The 19,402-nt window shown below is 38.5% G+C and overlaps 1 protein-coding gene across 3 annotated transcripts in view; it reads left to right on the plus strand.

Moving 5' to 3' along the window:
* The window catches only part of LOC121959529 (ras-specific guanine nucleotide-releasing factor RalGPS1-like), an 83,408-nt gene that overhangs the window by 38,137 nt on the left and 25,869 nt on the right, over positions 1 to 19,402 (plus strand). For all 3 annotated transcript variants that reach the window (XM_042508882.1, XM_042508883.1, XM_042508884.1), the window contains exons 9-11: positions 12,369 to 12,506; positions 12,917 to 13,010; positions 19,282 to 19,349. In XM_042508882.1, coding sequence (XP_042364816.1) covers positions 12,369 to 12,506; positions 12,917 to 13,010; positions 19,282 to 19,349 — 300 coding nt within the window. The remainder of the gene's footprint in view (positions 1 to 12,368; positions 12,507 to 12,916; positions 13,011 to 19,281; positions 19,350 to 19,402) is intronic.

The following is a 19,402-nucleotide window of genomic DNA, read 5'->3' on the forward strand; positions in this document are numbered from 1 at the left end:
AGCAAACTGCTCGCCTGCATGATGCCATGCACGACGTCTGCAATCTGCCTGCTACAGAGTAAACCCGGATCCATCTGTGGAGGGAAGACTTCTCCAAAGAGACAGACTCCATTGACGGTGAGCAGTTGTCCACTCAAGACCGTTACAATGAAGAACTGCCCACAGGTCAACACCCTGCTCCCTGGACCAGGATGACGAGCATGCAGATGGACTTCACTGAAACGTTTTCTGATGTTTGTACAGAAATTCTTCGGATATACAAACAAGTCATTGCATCAGCTGTTGAGGTGGCTGCTCTCAGACTGTCCTACAGGAGAAGATGCTGGATGTGGAGGTCCTGAGCTGGTGTGCTTATATGTGGCCTGAGGTTGTGAGGATGGTTGGATTTTCTGTTAAATGCACTGAAAGGACATTGGTCTTAGAAGTGTCATGGTAATGTAATAAATATTCAGTTCAGGGGTAACAGCTCTGGTGGATATTCCTGCTGTCAGCATGTTCATGGCATTTTCCATCTGTAGCATTTTGTTTTGTGATCAAACGTCACATGTTCGAGTGACCATCCCAAGACACACCTGTGTAGTAATTATGCTGTTTAATCAGCTCTTGACATGCCACACCCATCAGGGGGATGGATTCTCTTGGAAAAGGAAAGGTGCTCACTAACATAGGTTTTAACAAATTTGCAACCAAAATCTTGAGAGAAAAATATCTTGAGTTATCAAAAAAAGTCTTAGATCTTAAAATTGAACCTGTGAAAAATGGGAACAAGAGTGGGGGTGGCCTCCCAAAGCCGATAGTGTCCTGCAAGGTCCTCCACACTGATGGTGGTAATTTGTCAGTGTGTTTGTGGTCGGTGGTCTGGATGTACAGGAGTCTGCCCCCATGTCTCTTTGATGATGACGTGTCTGAGTGTTGCTGTAAATCAGAGTTTATTGTTGTTTGTTCAGAAGGTTTAAGTCTACATGCACTTTCTCATAAAGACTACAGATACAAGATGTCACAGTAGGCAGATGTACATTATAGATTATTGCAAAAAAAATGAAGCGATATTTTCGAAATGTGAATAAAACACCATTTGCGAGATGGCTTCGTTTCAACTGAGTGATGTTCCGCAACTTCTCTGGTGATAGCATTCCAAGAAGCATGGTGATGGATGTTCAAAACATTAGCAACTTTATTTCTATTGTAGCCACCCAATAGCCGTCATTATTTTCAATCCAAGGCCACGTAGGCATGTTATGGAGCCATGATGGAAAGGCAAGCCCCTTTTTACGTGGGAGCGGCAAATGAGGGATTTCTGGGAGGTTATAGTCCACAATTTCAAAGAAGGAATTGTGGATTCAAAACTTCCAGATGATCATTCACATACATGATCATGATCCGCCAAATTTTTTGAGACTTATGTGATGCAATAAAACCTCTTGTAGCTGCTGCTGGATCATGAGGGAGCCAGTTCCTACTGACAAGCACATAGTCATAGCATCATGTGACCTAGAAAAGCCAAAAAAGTGTTTCCATTGCAGTTTTGCATAATATGGCTTTTTCAAATCGCCCGAAATATCACCTCAAAAAAAACCTTTTTTGAGAAAAATTGGAATTTTTCTGTAAATTGTTATGTTTCTGTTAGGTGTATTTTATATTTGCAGTTTCAGTTTGTGCAGTTTGAGAGTTAATAGAAACCCACCTACTGTCAGTGACTTCATTCAGATCTGTAGCTGCAGCATCAAAACCTCCAGTCAAAGCAGGCCAGCTTCATGTTGTTGGTCCATCTCCTCACAGTCTTTACCATAGACTCATCAGGTCTTAGTTTCTGCCTGTAAGTCAGGAGAAGTTGGACTGGACAACAATGAGCAGCCGGCAGATGTTTTTTTTAACTTGTTAGTAATGTGGTCAGTCAGGTGGACCGACCAGAACAAACAAGGAAAACTCCTGAAGTGAATAGAATAGACTGGATTTAAGACCCATTCAGACTCTATGATCCCTGACTGTGACAGGAAGAGAGAGCTTGAATGGGTTATTTTCAGTCCGTTTATTCCATTCTTTGAGATGACTCGCGCACAGACTGTGTAGCTGAGATGTTTATCTGTGAAACCAGGCAGGGACTGTCAATTCAGGCTGTTTGCCAAAAGCAGAGGTGGAGTCTGGATGGAGTTTGTTATGTTGTCATAGTAATTACTGGTTACATAACACCTGACAAACACTTTGAATAAATGTTCAGTGACTTTATGTTTTTAATCACATATAATGTCTGACAGGCATTTATCTGTGGATTTCGGAGAGTGTCCTTTCTCTCAGAGGTTCAGCTGGGCGAGGAGGATGGTTATCCTCTGAGACATGTGGAGAAACTTTACTCGTAGGGAAGAGATGCTCTTGTTGATTTGTGCTGTTATTTCAGTTCCAAAAACTTGTTTTTAGATTTAATGTCACCCTTGTAGTTTAAAATGAACTCTGATCTAATCAGAAAGTGCCTCTTTGAAATACTGTGGAGTGGGGGGTGGTTGGAGTATTATTCAAAGATTTTTCATAATGATCCAAAAGTCAACATCACATTTAACAAAAGAAACTAAGAGGCTCTCTACAGTGCAATAACATCATCACCTATTCAAATCCCAAAAGGAAGTGTTCTGATCCTCACTGAGTTCCTTTATGCTGAATTGAAACATGCCTCAGACCACATGCAGATGCATCAGAGCATAATAGCAGAGCCATGACTTTTCTCCTCTTTGTTCTGGCTTTTCCTCCTTGTCTGTTTTAACTAAGAGACATTCTTGGCATTTTCTTGTAATGGCTTTAGAATGTAATGCAATCCTGTGTCTTTTCCTTCCTGTTCCTCATAAAGGAGGACATGCCCCAGCTTGGGACTGTCTCCACTCTCTGTCCTCTCTATTCATGCACACAGTGTGCTCGGATGGGCCTGTTAAAGACCCACAGCTGACACTGGCAGGCAGCAGGTCATCAGGAGAAGGCAGCGCCCTGTGAACCGTTTTTCCGCATTTGTTCAGACCAGGAACACATGAGAGATAAAGTAGTGAACTCTTTAAAGACACAAATGACTTACTTTACTGTTGAGGACAGCAACATTGATTTTGATGCATTGTTAAAAAAGAAAAAACACTCGAGGTCCTAACACCAAAATATGTCAGCTTACTAAAATCTGCTGTAAAAATATTATATATTAATATTTTTTCCATTTTAAACAAGTCAGTCTTTTAAAACTACTTCAGCCTAAAATACACATATCAAACATTTATTATATTTTTGGGATTTTAACCCTTTAAAGGCCAGTATGTTTACATAGCTCCAATGTTTTTTATGGAAAAAAAAAATCCATAAAATACATTTCAGTATTTGATTATTATTCTTAAGCCCTGAGATGGGTCAGTGATTGGCAGCAACATGATTTTGATGCATTGTTATTTTTTTTTCGCAGTGTCAGATTTAAAAAAAACCCCTCAAACTTGAGGTGTTAATGCCAAAAAAGGTCACGTAGGTGGTGGTTCCCATTTTCAAAAGTGGGGAACAGAGGGTGTGCTCCAATGATAGGGGTATCACACTACTCAGCCTCCCAGGGGAAGTCTACTCCAGGGTACTGGAAAGGCTCCGTTTGATTGTCAAACCTCGGATTCAGGAAGAAAAATGCGGGTTCCGTTCGGGCTGTGGAACAGTGGATCAGCTCTTCACCCTAGCAGGGCTGCTGGAGGGGTCGTGGAAGGTTGCTCATCTGATCTACATGTGCTTTGTGGACTTGGAGAAGGCCTACAATTGCGTCTCTCGGGGGGTCCTGTGGGGGGTACTGTGGGAGTACGGGGTGCCGGGGTCGCTTCTGCGAGCCATCCAGTTCCTGTATAACTAAAGTGAGTGCTGTGTCCGCATACTCGGCGTGAAGTCAAACATGTTCCTAGTTGGCGTTGGCCTCCGCCAGGGTTTTCCCTTGTCTCCAATCCTGTTTGTGATTTTCATGAACGGGATCTCAAGGCGCAGCCGGAGGGAGGAAGGGGTCCGGTTTATGCCCTGTAGAGGTGCGTCTCCGCTTTTTGCGAATGATGTGGTTCTGTTGGCCCAAACACAGTGTGACCTCTAGCATGCACTTGGGCGGTTTGCAGTCGAGTTCACACTCAAATCTGAGGCCATAGTTCTCTGCCGGAAAACGGTGGACTGCTCCCTCTGGGTTGGGAGTGAGTTGCTGCCCCAAACAAAGGAGCTCAAGTATCGGGGTCTTGTTCAGTGAGGGTAGAACAGAGTGTGAGATTAACAGACAGTTTGGTGCGGCATCCACAGTGATGCGGGAGCTGCATTGGACTGTCATGGTGAAGAAGGAGCTGAGCCAAAAGGCGAAACTCATGATTTACCAGTCCACCTTTGTTCCAGTCCTCATCTATGATCATGAGCTCTGGGTAGTGACAGAAAGAATGAGATTGTGGTTGCAAGCGGCCAAAATGAGTTTCCTCCGCAGGGTGCACCTTCGCTGCTCCTTCGCGTCGAAAGGGGCAAGTTGAGGTGTTTTGGGTATCTGGTCCGGATGCCTCCTGGGCGTCTCCCTACCAGTAGGAAGATCCAAAACATGCTGTAGGGATTATATATCTTGTTTGGCCTGGGAACGCCTTGGGGTCCCCCAGGGGAAACTAGAAAGTGTTGCTGGGGAGAGGGACTGCAGGAGTGGTCTGCTTAGCCTGTTGCCCCTGCGACCCGGCCTTGGATAAGCGGATGAAAATGGACGGATGGATTTTTTCCACTTTAAACAAGAGGATCTTTTGGAACTACTTCAACCTGAAATATACGTATTAAATATTAATATAAATATATATTATATAAAGGAATGCATTAGTTTATGTTAAGATGTGGGATCAAAAATGGCATTTTCAATGGTTTTCCATTGGACATTTCTTGTTGTTAGGATCAAATGTTTTGGCTTTTATGTAGCCATTTTAGGCTAATTTAAGGAACTGAGATGACTATTCTAAAATCTATTAAAAATAAATAACGTCAGGCAAATTTGAGCTATATTCATTCAACACAGCCAAAATGGCTTGAAAATGAAAACCTGAATGGCACAAAATGTCGCTAGGATCTCTTAAGGATTAACTTACTTAGTTTCATCCACAGGTCTGTGGGGAATCACACACTCCAAATTAAAATAATAGTAATAAAGAAAGGCGCATAAGGGAAAAAGAAAGAAAGAAAGAAAATAAAATCAGTAAACAAAAGTAGAACATGCACTCAGCAGAGCACAGATCTCCACCAGGTGGCTGCTCGGGATGATAACAGACCCTGTAGACAGTTCTTGTAATTTCAGTATTAGCGCTGCACCATGTTGCAGAAGTGTCTCAGAATCTTAAATAAATGCACACCTTGTCTATTTTTGATGGAGCAGATCAAGTTTCCTGCTTGCTGTGGGTGCATTATAGATACAGTATCATTATGCAAATAAATGTATTTTTAATGACTAAAACTCAGACCCAAATCTTTGATCTATGTAATTTACAAATAGAGTTTGAAAGGTATTAACTCTGTCTGTTAATATTAAAGTTATTAAAGTTAATATTTCTTTAAAAAAATCTAGAGAACTGATTGCCTTGAAAAATGTAAGTAACTATTACTATTCATTTTGTTTTTGTTTACTTTTTATCTAATTGTTAAGTTTACTTAAAATTTAGTTATATTTAGTTTTGTGAAGTTTGAGCCACTTCAGTAAAACAAGTTTACTGTGCTATATATATAAACATATCTGTACTGCTGGTTGCAAACTAGTCAGTTGTATTTGTATTTTCTTAAACATGTTAAGAAAACAGAGCTGGGAGATCTCCTAACTTCATCAATGCCAAATCCACTTTGTAATGATCAAGTTAAGTCAGACTAACTTGGTTTACTGAAGTTGCTAACACTTAAAAAGAACAAGGTATTTTCCCTTGTCATTTTTTAGTGTAACAACTTCACAGAATCAAGTCAATACAGCTACATATCAAACTTACACTTACACTTACTTAACACTTGGATACAAGTGCTTAACACTTGGATACAAAGTAAACATAAATTAAGATTTATAGTTATATTTACTTTCCTTTTTCAAGGTAATCAGTTTTAAAGATTATTTTAAGTAAAATCAACTTGTCAGATTTTACAGTGTACAACACAACAAATTAGGAAGTAATATCAGTAAACACAGATGAAATAGACAAAAAAAATAAATAATTTAACTATTGAGCTGACTGTTTCACTTGTGGTGAAAGCACAAATATCAAAGGAAAATGAATCCAAAATCAAGAAAATCTGCAAAATCGGGCAGGCAAACAGTCCACCTCCTAAATGCTTCCGTATGATGTGATGCCATACAACTGAGCCTGGGGGAATAACCGCCTTGATACTGAAAGCATTAGATTGGCCCGGTCTGACAGGCTGCTGTGTAACATCAGCAGCAGCCAGGGCCAAACTTACTGCACAGAAACTATAAAAACTCACTGAGCAATGGCCGCTTCGGCCTGGAATTGATTGGCCGTTAAGGAGTCCTTTTAAACTCCCCGTCGGTCATGCAATACTATATGTTGATGGTATATCATTTAGTTTAGTTTTCATCTGCTATGCAGACTATTTTTATTTATTTATTTATTTATTTATTTGTTTGTTTGTTTGTTTGTATCTTTTTATATAGAATTTTTAGCCTCTGGTGTTTCCCTACTTATGGTAGCATTTCCTCAGATCCTGGTTTTAATAAGTACACTTATTTTAGTGCTTTGAATATTTACAAAGTCTCGCTATTTTGTCTGTGTGCTTGTGTACTTGTAGGAAAAGTCTATTAAGTCTGACTGGTTGATTGATATGAGCATTACCAGAGTAACAGATGAACAAAAAAGGCACTGAAGAATATTAATAAGTATGCAAAAGAACATGAAACTTGATTGCTGAGCAGCAATCCAGTGACAGATTAATTAAATGGAATCCAGTGACAGATCTTCCAGATATCCACACAAAGACAGTCAATATCTTGTTGTTTGTGTGCTGAAGCAGCGTGATGCATGGTGAGGCAGCAGTATTGTAGCTGAGTGACAGGCAGAGAGACCGTCTGAATGACAGAATGAGTTGGTAGACACCTTGTGACTGGTTTTGCTCTGCGCCAGAGAAGCAGGAAGACAGGAAGCAAAGCTGTTGGTCTCTGCAGACCGAGCACAGCTGAAACACATTACACCCTGCACTCCTGTGTCTATTAGGATGACATCATCGGCAAATATTTGTTAAGTGTTTTCTGTTGTGTAATGCAGATGTGATATTTAGGCTGGAGCTGCTAGCACAGCTGATATCATGGACAGCCAGAACATCTCAATGGGATTTGGGTGTAATGTGGAGAAACATGCAGCCGGCAGTGGAGGGGTTCCAGTCCAGAGTGAGATGAGCAGGTGTACATCTTGGAATTAAAGCAGTGCATTGTCTTGTATAGGCTACTCTTTATCAGAGTGCCATTTGTCTTCTTGATGTCTTTAATAAGATTCTAGTCATTTTGTCCTGTTACCAACATGCTAGTTAGCCATAGTGAAGCTTCAGACTTATAGTTTATTTCTCTCATCATTACAGGCAAGTTTTGAAATCTGGCCAAACGCTGCCGGAGGTGCTCCTCAATATTTCCACAACTGGTTTCCATCTTCCCCTGCCCTCATCAGTTGAGCCTTTACTGTGTTACATGTTAGCAATAACACGGCCTGCACACATCTTGTAAACTCGCTGTGTGATCATTAGTGATGAAGGATTTTCCTGCGTTTTATTCCCTGCTCTCCACTTCTCTTCTTTACACGTTTAAAGATGAAATCATAGCTTTCCACTTGTTAATGAGATGTCATTTTCTCACATTTGTCTCTCAGGACTTTTAGTTCATTTTAATTCGGCTAGTTAGACGCACAACAAACTGGGTAACATCTCTGATAATTTCTTCATTAAAGGGTATCTTAGAATGACATTGATTTTGCAATATGAAAGTAACCCTACTCTGACAGTTGCGTGTAATACTTCTGTTTTGACTTGTCTTTTTGGGCGTTAGTTCATATGCTCCTGTGGCTTTTTGGCTGATAGCAGGTCATACTGTAAACAGACAGTCAGAAAAAGGGTCCTCAGACATCCACCTGACTTGCCTATATTGCCTGTGGTAAGCGCCATCACTGCCTAAACAGCTATTGTATTGACTGTGCAGAGACAGTGTTGCCAGGGTGCTGAAAACAAACTAACTGGACTCTATAAGACTATATACTATACAGTTCTACTATACATTTAATTATCACATTTTAGGCAGAACTATCTGCAGAGCCAGAACATGAGTTAACCAGGCTGACTGCAGCAGGTTCAGGCAACAAGATGGTGGCTGCGCTCACATGTGGAGCTGTCCTGAACTGTCACGCCATCTTGCGAAACATTCTGCATTGCATGTTGTGTTGGAAAATGAGTCCGATACCAACACCGACTTCTTGGTGGGGGGTTTATTCTGTGCGAAAACAGTATCATCAGCACAGCTACTTGCTCTCTGCATAATCATCCACACCTTTAGACTTTAGAATGGGAGCATCTGTAACTAAAGGCAATTTCCCCTCGGAGATCAATAAAGTATTTCTGATTCTGACCTCTCCTCACTGCATCCTCTTTTTAGTTACAGTTACAATTACGTTACAGTTTCTCCAAAACCACTTGTGTCTGTTATTTTCCATTTTATAAATCAACTCGAATTTCTGAACAAACATGAATGGAAATTCACATAAAGTGCTGAAGAAAAAGTTAAAACCCATTTAAACGGAGGAAAATTTCTGAAATATAGTCACAAAGATGTTCCAACAGCAAGTGGACGTGTGATTGCATAATACCTGGCAGATCTAGGGTCAGTTTATTTGTTGACAAAAACAAAACTCAAATGTATTCAAAGTTAGTATTTAACAGTACATTTAGGGATTTTAAGAATTAATAATTGCACATTGTACTAAGGGCTAAATTATTGTTCTCCCAGCAACACTGTACACACATATGCTGTAGCTAATAAGCAAAGTAGTCATTTTGGTGATTTTGAAGAAAAAACAAAAAACAAAACGTGCCCACAGGTTTGGGAGGCATGTTTTAGAGAAAAAAACACCCAATTATTTTCTTTAAAAATGCTTAATTGATAAAAAAAAAGGTCTGTGGGTTTGGAAGACATGTTGTCTTTTAACAGTTGTTGGTAAAATAAATATAAAATCCAGTCATTTAAAGTTGTATGCCTCTCCCCTAAGCCAAAATAGAAAACATGAGTCCCTCCTCTGTGCTTAAAAAAATTATTTGACATGCCTCCTCCTTTTGCACCACCATACCTCCCCTCTCATAAATAATAAACAGTCCATTGATTATATTTAAAATTCAGTTCTAATCCTGTTCCACATTCATTTTTTTTTAATAATAAATATTTTAAAAAACTACAATATAGTAATGAAGAAAAACAGATTAGAAGTATTGATGTCATTTCAGAGAGTGTATGGTCTTTAAAATTTGCCTTAAAGTCACGAAAACTCATGGAAATTTATTGTTAAAAATGTGTATTAACCATTATTTATCGAGTCTGGTCATAGAGCTTTGGGATGAGTGTTTTTTCCTAAGTTGCAACATCTCGATTCATATTTTCGGTTTTTGTCCTAAACAACAGTCCAAAAGCCAGACAATCTGTTTAACTGTTTAAGAATTATGTCACTGCTGGAATGATGACCTTTTAATAAAACTGCAGTAGAAACATGCAGAATATTTGAAACTGGTGCAACAGAGAAAAATTATGCTTTTGCTCAAGAGGTAGAAAACCTACAACTACCAGAATGCACCACGCTGCATCAGGCTAATAAACGCTCCTGCTGGTGGGTGATGTAATGTATTTTGGCACTGGTTTCTCACAGTTCATGTACCTACATATACTACCCCCATTGTTTTGATTTGTAGCTAGTTGAAAATTGGAAAAGTATCCCTTTAATTGTAGAAAACAGAAGCAAATCTGCACATTAAAGAAGATAATAGATCAGAGTTTGTGTTGATAGTAACCAGATTTGTTTTTCTGTTGATCAGTTAATTAACTAAATAACTTCATCTTTCAGTTCAATTATGCATCTTGTTGCATGTTCAGTGTTTACACTTTTACTCTTTGCATGTGATAACATGGAACAATGCTCATATGGTTAGATATCTCAAAAGGCATTAGACAGATTTTAGGTTCAAAGCAAGGTTTTCATTGGAATTCAGCACTGACAGGATGTCTGGATGAGGAACCAGGACAGCTAAAGGTCCTGAACTTGACGTGTTGAATTTTCTTAAATGGCAGTAACTCTGTGTAGCTGTGTTGTGGTCTCCACCCCGCTCATAGATGGAGGCATCAGCCCCGCAGCAGTAACTTCTGAACCCTGAACAGAAAACAGCTTCACATGTTCAACTGAAGATGACACAAAAGCCAAGACAAGCATTGCTGATCAGCTCCTCAGACAGATTGTCTGTGCTTCAGCTCTTTGCTGCAGTTTAGCGCTGAACTGGAAAGAGCCACAGCCTTTTTAGCAGGAGCACAGGACCTGTTGGCTTCTGTGAACAGGCAGCCAGACCACACACTGAGCAGCATGGCAAACATGATGTGCCACACAGTCACTCCAGCAGAGTGACTTGGAAATATGTGGGAGATGGCAGCTAGCTGCTGGTAGATGATTTTGCTCTGTGTGAGTGAAGCAGAGCTGAGGAGCTGAGCAGCAACAGTGGTGATAACCAGCTGTGTGTTTGTGTCCCAGGCGCTCAAGTATCGTCCTCTCAGGATGAGTGCAACAGGCCAAGCATTCCTGAGCTCTGCTGCATGACCTCTGACCCCTGCTGTCTGATCCCTTGTGGGTTGTATCTCTTTGTGCTACTGAAGATGTTTCTCATTGCACAACTCACCCCGCAGACTGGCACTTTTCATTAAGTGTAAAAATGGTTTTATTCTCCCTCCAGCAAAAAAAAATCTTTATCATGGTGGTGGGATTAAATAACACACAAATAAACATATTCGTCTGTATTTATTTATTTTTTTATGCCTCCATGCAGGTGATAGCCGTGGCCAAAGGCATTATGTTTTCTGGTTGTTGGTCCGTTAAGGAATCAAACACTAATATACTTTGCTTTCTTATTCAACATTTTTTTACTAATGATATAATGTGTATAAACTTAGTACAGATAACAACTGAGTTCCACAATGATCCAGTTTTGATGGGTTTTGTGTCTTTTTAAACCATGCATAGTATATCTAAGCTATCCATTTTTCTTCAATTAGGCTTTTTCTGTAAAAGTATTGATTTTCTTGTTGGTGGAAACACCACTCACTGTAGGAAAGTAATCTTCCAGTAAAACATACTAATGACATTAGTGAATACATGTGTTTCACACTGTTTCGCCATACTGGAACTGTCCTCAAAGATGCAGTTTTGACAAGCTCCTCACTCTATTGGAGTACTGCAATTTTATAAATGCACATTCCCGAACATGTCCATCTTTTCCCTCCAGTCTTTTCCAAAGCCCTTTAAAAATGCTATGTCAGCCACTAAATGTTTCCAGAAAATAAAAAAAAAAGTCTGGTTCCATGTCTGGATATCAGTGCATGAGCCTCTGGTACCTTTTCTGTTCTAGCTTTTCTTTGTGGTTCAAGAGACAAAGCATTGATGCCATCAGAGTCAATGAAAGTGATTCAGGCTGCTTTTGGAACATTTGTCAAAGATCTTTCCCTGACTGGAACAGTTGCCTTTTTTCCTTGCATCCAGTCAAAAAGAAAAATTTGAATATAAACCATCACTATTTAACTGAGATGAAATGTGCTAAACTAAGAGAGTAATTTTGAGTTTATCTTGAGTGTAGGAGTGTAATCTTTAGTGTAAGAGTGTAATCTTGCTATTGCATATGCAGTGGACTGTATGCAACTACTGAAGTACAAGTGGCATTCTGTCTTGGACTTAAAGGGAACACTGACATTTTAGGATATGAGCACTTAGTTGTTTAGATGAGAATGTTCATCTCTATGCATTGATTATGGTTATGAAATTAGATTATGCCAATTTAGCACAATGGAGTCAAGCCAAGTCAAAGTTTATTTGTAGAGCACATTTAGAAACATCAACAAGCGACCAAATTGCTGAACAGAAACACATTTATCTAGACAGATAAATAGAAAACAATAAATATAACAGAGAAGGAATTGCAGCGCAAAGGAGGTTGAAGTGGATCATGGTATCATGCTTAGATCAGTCACAAGCAAAGGCACACTGTTACAGCCGTTAGAACTATATTCCATAGGAAAGGAATTTTGTCAAAGCAAAGCTTGTGTCTGTGCTGGGATTCTCTCAGTGATGCTGAGTGCTGTCTTGTGTTGTGTCTTCCAGGGATCTACCTGTTGGACATGATCTACATTGACTCAGCCTATCCTGCATCTGACAGTATCATAGAGACAGAGCAAAGGACCAATCAGATGAACAACCTCTTGAGGGTCATCTCTGACCTGCAGATGTCATGTAACTATGGTAAGAAACAAGTAACAATATCTCCATTATCTAGTAGAAATGCTTCACTACTTGCTTGCTACTGGTATTTGGCATCACGGGGGACTCAGGTCTGAAAGAAAAAAACTGAAAGAAAAAAACTGATTTTTTTTCACCTCTTAACCGTGAAAACTAAACTGCTTCTAGTCAGCCCTGTTGATTAGATATTAAAAGGGCATCCCATAATATATCCAACATTCCCAAACTCACATTAAAACAATCTAGACTGATAAATAGCAGGACAGAAACATAGCAGTCTGACAGATTTAGTTAGATAGTTAGATAGTTTAAGAGCTATTATCATTGAGCCAGTGTCTGTTTGTAAATTCTTATTTAGTTTTGAGGACTGTCAGATTGAGTGTTTTATATAAAGTGACCTTTTTTTTCTTCAGATAACTTGGTGACTCTGCCGCATGTCCAGAAGTATCTGTTGTCAGTTCGCTACATAGAGGAACTCCAGAAGTTTGTAGAGGATGACAACTTCAAGTAAGTCTCATCTCAGTGATTAAAGACCCTGTCCACCTTGGTCACCACATATGCTTTTCCACCACACATGGGAACATGGAAGTGGGTGTATAATTGATGAGGGTCAATGCACAGGAGGCAGGATAGGAAACAACAGGCAGTCAGTTCTGTCTTTCTCTGCTGGGTTTTCATTCGCTCAGCAGGAGGTGATGACTTTCTCTGGCAGCATCTCAGATCCTCTGTTCAGAAAGAGGTGTGGCTCACTGCTGCAGCTCCAGACAGTTTGGATTTAGTGCTTGACATCCAGGGAAGGACTCCAGTTTGGGGCTCTGGTTATACTTGGTCTATATTTCTTTGTCTCACCTTCTTCAGATAGCAGTTAGGGGTGCGATGTAACGTAAATGAATGGATTATTAATGATTGATAACTGTGAGGTTCTTGCTGGTATAATAAATGTTATTATGAAATTACTTATTGGGTTTGTATTGGCAGACGTGAAGCAAGACAGTTTGACAGACTGACAGTTTACCTCTTGCAAGTTGACATTTGATTTTACAAGCCTCTCAGTTAAGTATAGTCTAATTTCACTGACAGAGCCTCAATGTGTCTTTTATGACCTGTAGTTTATGGTTACTATTACTGTCTTAATGACTCTTCACCACTTGATCAAATGATACTTCTAATGTTGACATATGGCACCCAATAATGTAATAAAAATAATGTCTGAAAATGTAATAAAATTTGCACTTAACTTGATTTAACACGTAATTAAACTCCATAATGTAATGACTTGACCAATAATGTACTAAAATGTCCTGACTGAAATGACATTTTATGACATCATCTCTTTTGAAAAGATGAAGAATGTGAAAGGCATTGTTTCATAAAATTGAAATGTTATTATAATATAAGTGAGGATATTTTATAACATTATTGGTCAAGTTACTACATAACTGGGTTTGATTACATTTCTGATCAGTTTAAGTGCAAGAGTTATTACAATTTGTGAATGAATTAATATTTCTTTATTCAAGTATCATATTTCGAAAGATAGCCAGCCCACATGGGCTTAGAGGACACGACCTATGGAGGCAAGAGAAAGCCAATACATGTACTGTATACATATGTGTCAAAAACAGCGTAGCATGTGTGACTTAATCTTGAAATGTTGATTTTTAGATCTCAGGTTTTTTCCCTTCTTGATTTAATGTTTATATGTATATAGACATTGAAAGTGCCACATGCCACAGCATTTGAAGTCCAAGCTAACTGCAATACCTGCCCTGAGATGATCCATAACAATACACAAAATTTATTAATAAAACACATCCAAATCAGCACAAAAGACAAACAATTTACAACGATACAATAAAAGTACCATAAAACTTAAACACCACATCATGTATGACTGTCTGACTGATCTGTCTTGGCAGAGTAAGCCTTCTATGTAGTAATCTAACAAAATGTTCTGCTTCTATCAATATTTGAAGGCCTGTAACCCTTCAAAGACAACTTGTAAATTTATAGAAGTAAATATTGTGGTGACACCCACATTTGCCTAGATTTGTGGTTTTTACTTTTTTAGTTAATTTTGCTGTTTTATGCTCCAAAACAGAAAGGAATAACAAGAATTTTCCTGATAAATAGTCATATCAATTGTTCAGTCTTTTGTCCTCCTCCTGTGAGACTTATTCACCTTGCAGAAAGTCTGTCTAAATGTTTGCTGCCTGTGGGGAGCTGTAGGAAGAGCAGGGCCTGTCAGACAGCATCATTAACTTGCACACACTGAGATCAGTCAGAGGGGAAACTTTCCACACTTAGCCTTTGAATTGAAACTGAAATGTGAGAGTAGCAGAACATGTGTGTGGGCGAGTCCCCAGAGCCTCCTGTCAGCTCTGTCAGTCAACACAGTATTAAATCAAGAGTCACTCTGAGGTCAGCTGACAGCTTCCAACATGATGGAGGCACTATTGGGAGCAGTAAATGATGCTAAAATGTTGCTCCAGTTTTCATGGATGATGAAGTGGAAAAAATAGGCCTGCATCACAAGGATCAAACTCTTACATGATGCAACTAAAATTTACAAGCAGAATTAATTTTGGACGAACTTGTGTTCTTATCAGCATTCATTTTAAATGCAAAAGGATCTAAACAATAGAGAATGATACTATTGATTTGGAACAGGTCAGCTGAATACTATAGTTTTTTCCTTCATTCTTCATTCAACCTTTATTTAAATCTTGAGGGATCATTGAAGGCAAGCCCTCATTTTTCAATGATGTCGAGAGCACAGAAAACACAAAGAAAGAACAAAAAACAACAACAGGCCGAGTCATTGGTGATCATAGTTTTACACTGGCCCATAGTGACTAATGTGATGACTGTGAATGCATGTTGTATGATGTTCCAGGTAGATGCAGCAGAAAAACTAAAAGCAATTTTTCCAAATTCATTATTTGTCCAGGGAACACTGAGCAGTAAGTAAGCCTTTGAATGTGTAGAATAATTATTATGTGACCAGTTAAATTAAGTGCTGAGGTATGGTGGTGTGTTACTTTACAAATGAACAGGGAACTTTATAAATGAAAAGGAACCAATGAATATCCCTTCTCACAGATAAAGGTCCCTATCCCACCTCATCATATGAAATGCATTAATGTGGAGTAACTGTTACCAGTAATGAAGCTGAGTGCAGAGTGGTAAACTGAGTCCAGTGAAGTGAGAGTTGAGGCAGAAGCATGTCTACAGATAATATCACCATAATCCAGGACTGATAAAAAGACGGCCTCATTGATCTGTTTCATACAAAACAAAGGGAAATTTAATTTGTTTCTGTACAAGTATCCAACTTTTTTTTTTATTTACTTGCAAGAATGTCAATATGAAACTTAAATGAAAGTTTTTGACTCAACCAGATGGTATTTGTATTCTGAAACCCTTTCAATACTGTGTCATTTCAACGTGGTGATAAGCAAACCCTCATCTGCAATATTTCTGGCTCTTGTGAAAATAATGTATTTGGTCTTTTGGCACTGAGAGCTAATTTAAGATTGAAAAGAGAATGTTGTTTTCTGTTAAAAGCCCACAGGAGAAAAGTGTGCGTCATTTGTTATCACAACAGGTCAGTGGTTGTAAATTTGTCCTAGCATTTTGTTGAGCCACTGTGTTCTACTCTTTTGTTTTTCATTCATTTTATTTTGTTACTTCTGCCAGGGAAGATAAGATATCACCTGTTTTGAACAAAATGGACCTGCACTTGTACAGGGCTTTTCTAGTCATTTGACCTCTCCAAGTGCTTCCACACAATGAGTCACAATTGCCCATTCATACACACATTCATATATTTGTGGCTGAGGCTACCGTACAAGGTGCCACCTGCTGCTCAGTTTATTAACATTCAAACACTTACACACTGATGGAGCAACCATGGGAGGGCTTTGGGGCTCAGTATCTTGCCCAAAGAAACTTCTACATGATGACTGGAGCAGCAGGGGATCGAGCCACCTCCTTCCGATCCATGGATGACCCCCATCTTCAGTGACAAAAGTATTTCTTTAATGCCAAACCAAGATGTTTTTCCTTAACCTAACCAGTTTTTTTTTTGTCATTTTTTTATTAAAGTTTTTATTGGAATCAAATTAGTACAGCACAGCATACTGGCATTTTCTTTCTTTTTTTGTTTTTGTTTTGGGCAAAAAATTCAAGAGAGATGAATAAGGATAAAAAAAATCTGTGTTGCAAAATCATTCATGTATGCAACCACAACAACAATAGTAGTTGCTGAGAAGCAACCAAACATAAGAAAAAAAGTGAAGGAAACAAAGTAACAACAAAAAAAACAAACCAACAAAAAAACTAATGAATATAGAAAACAAAACAAAAACAAACAAACATCAACAAAAAATAAATAAAATTTAAAATTAAATAGATAAATAAACAATAAATTATAATGGTGGGGGCAACAATAACTATGGAAAAAAAAATCTTTGACTATGACAATTTGAAAGGGAGTCTGGCTGCATATATGTGTTACTTAAGAAAAGAAACAATAGAATTACAAATAAACTATGAACCGTTAAAAGTTGAGTAGCTCAAAATGAACTTAGGGGAAGTGATGTTTTAAGTATATCTTCTTCGATCATGTGAAAACCAATCCTAATGAGGATAAATGTTTAGTCCAAGATGCCCAACAGCTTTTAAACTTATCCTGTTCGAGTTTTATAACAAATGTGAGTTTCTCCATCACAAAAATATCGTGAATTTCGTTGATCCAGTCCTCGACCATAGGTGTATCTGTTGTCAACCATTTTCTCGTAAGTACCTTCTTATTTGCAATCAACATAATGTTAAACATATATATTTATTTATTTATATCCCTTAACAGTGTCTGGTCTCAAACCCATGCACAATGTCTCGAAACTAAACAGGATAGTCACCTTAAGTACCTTTTCCATAAAGTTTTTAATTTGTGTCCAGTGATTCAGAAGCAGTGGGACTTGCCAGAATACATGATAATGATTTGCCTTTCTCTCCCCACAGGACCCTCAAACAAAAAATATTTTTACTTAAGAAGGGCTGTTGCACAGGTGTTTTATAGAATCTTATTAAGTTTTTCCACCCAAATTCTCTCCAGGACAAAGCAGATGTACTTTGACATTGTTGTTTTAACAATTTTCCCATGTTTCTGAACGTATTGTGAAACTTCCTTTCCTTTCCTTTTCCCATTTTTACTTTATATGAATTGTGTCCTCTCAGATTAACTCATTTAGCCCATTATACAGCTCTTAGATGTTCCTGAGGCCTCTGGTCAGACTTATATCCCATTAAAAAGATCTTCAGATACCTGAGTTTGTCTTATCCAAGTCTTCCTTTTCTATTGTTGTCTCGGTATAATGTCTAATTTGTAAAAACCTATAGAAGTCTAAGTTCGTTAGGCCATAATGAGCTTTTAAATTCTGAAAATTTCTAAGCACTCCATCTTTATAGAGATCACTGTATTTGACCAGCCTGGTTTCAGCCCATTTCTTAAATCTTGTGTTGGTCCTGTTGGGTATAAAATCTGAATCAATCGCTTGATACCTGGCATTCTATCACATTTTCACATTTTTTTATCACACTTTACATTTTGCTATGTAGAATGGATTGTATATATCAACCAGAATTTTTGTCTGTGCTGCTCTGTAGAATTTTTTTTTTTAATTTAGAAGAGAGAGACCTCCTTTCTCCTTAGATATCTGAAGAGTCTTCAATTTTATCCGAGGTTTCTTTCCCTGCCAAATGAATCTTGATGTTATTCTGTCCACATCTTGAAATTGTATGTTTGGGATTTTGGATTGGGATTTTTGTATATTCTCACTCTGTCTTATCCACTGACTAAACGGTTCTATAAAAAGCGCGAATAGGAGTGGGGACATGGAACATCCTTGTCAGCAACTGTTCTAGATCAAATGAACTTGATAATGATCCATTAATCCTTATCTTAGCTGTTGGTTTGTTATATAATGCTTCTACTGTCTTCATAAATTTTTCATGAAAATTGAACCTGAATAGCACTCTATATAAGAAAGACCAGTCTACAGAGTCAAACGCCTTTTCGGCATCTAATATTAATTTGACAGTTTCAATATTGTTCTGTTTTATGTGATTAATTACATGTAGGGTACATCTGATATTGTCCCTGGTTTGCCTCTGTCTAATAAACCTTGTCTGGTCTAAATTGATTATATCCAGGAGAATATTGTCAAGTCTCTTAGGTAGAATAGAGGCGAAAATCTTGTAGTCCTGGTTAAGTACCCTAATTGGCCTATAATTGGAGCATTCTAGTCTGTCTTTACCTTCCTTTGGTAAAACTGCAATAACCGCCTCTTGCCACAAAAGGGGAATTTCACCTTTTTCAAGTACCCAGTTATTTCCATTTGTTTTGAGGGGGACACAAATGTCTAAATTTCTACATCACGTCTCAGGAACAGAAGGGGAAACAGATACTGAATTGGTGACACATATTTGAGCTGCAGATACACAGAGACGTACAACTGGTGGTGTTTCTAGTTCTTGAATTATCTTAGATAAATACATTGAGGCTTCAGTAAAATGGTCTGTGTTTGGCTTTGTGAATTACTCAGATACACTGTTAGTGGTTCAAAGACAAAAGTTAAACTTTCTGCATCATTTTCTGTAAGGTTAATTCTGTAATGAAAGTGCTGGAGTCTGTATCACAGCAGTGTCTTCTGGACACTCGTGAATAATTATCAGCATTGTGCTGGTGTGTCTGATGGAAGTGTTTGTATTTCAGGCTGTCTCTGAAGATTGAACCTGGCAACAGTTCCCCTCGCATTGCTTCCTCTAAAGAAGACTTGGCAGGTAAGACACACATGTGGTAGAACTACATGCATTAGTGTCAACCCCCCCCCCCC

The sequence above is a fragment of the Plectropomus leopardus genome, chromosome 20, assembly GCF_008729295.1.
Source record: "Plectropomus leopardus isolate mb chromosome 20, YSFRI_Pleo_2.0, whole genome shotgun sequence".
Taxonomy (NCBI): domain Eukaryota; kingdom Metazoa; phylum Chordata; class Actinopteri; order Perciformes; family Serranidae; genus Plectropomus; species Plectropomus leopardus.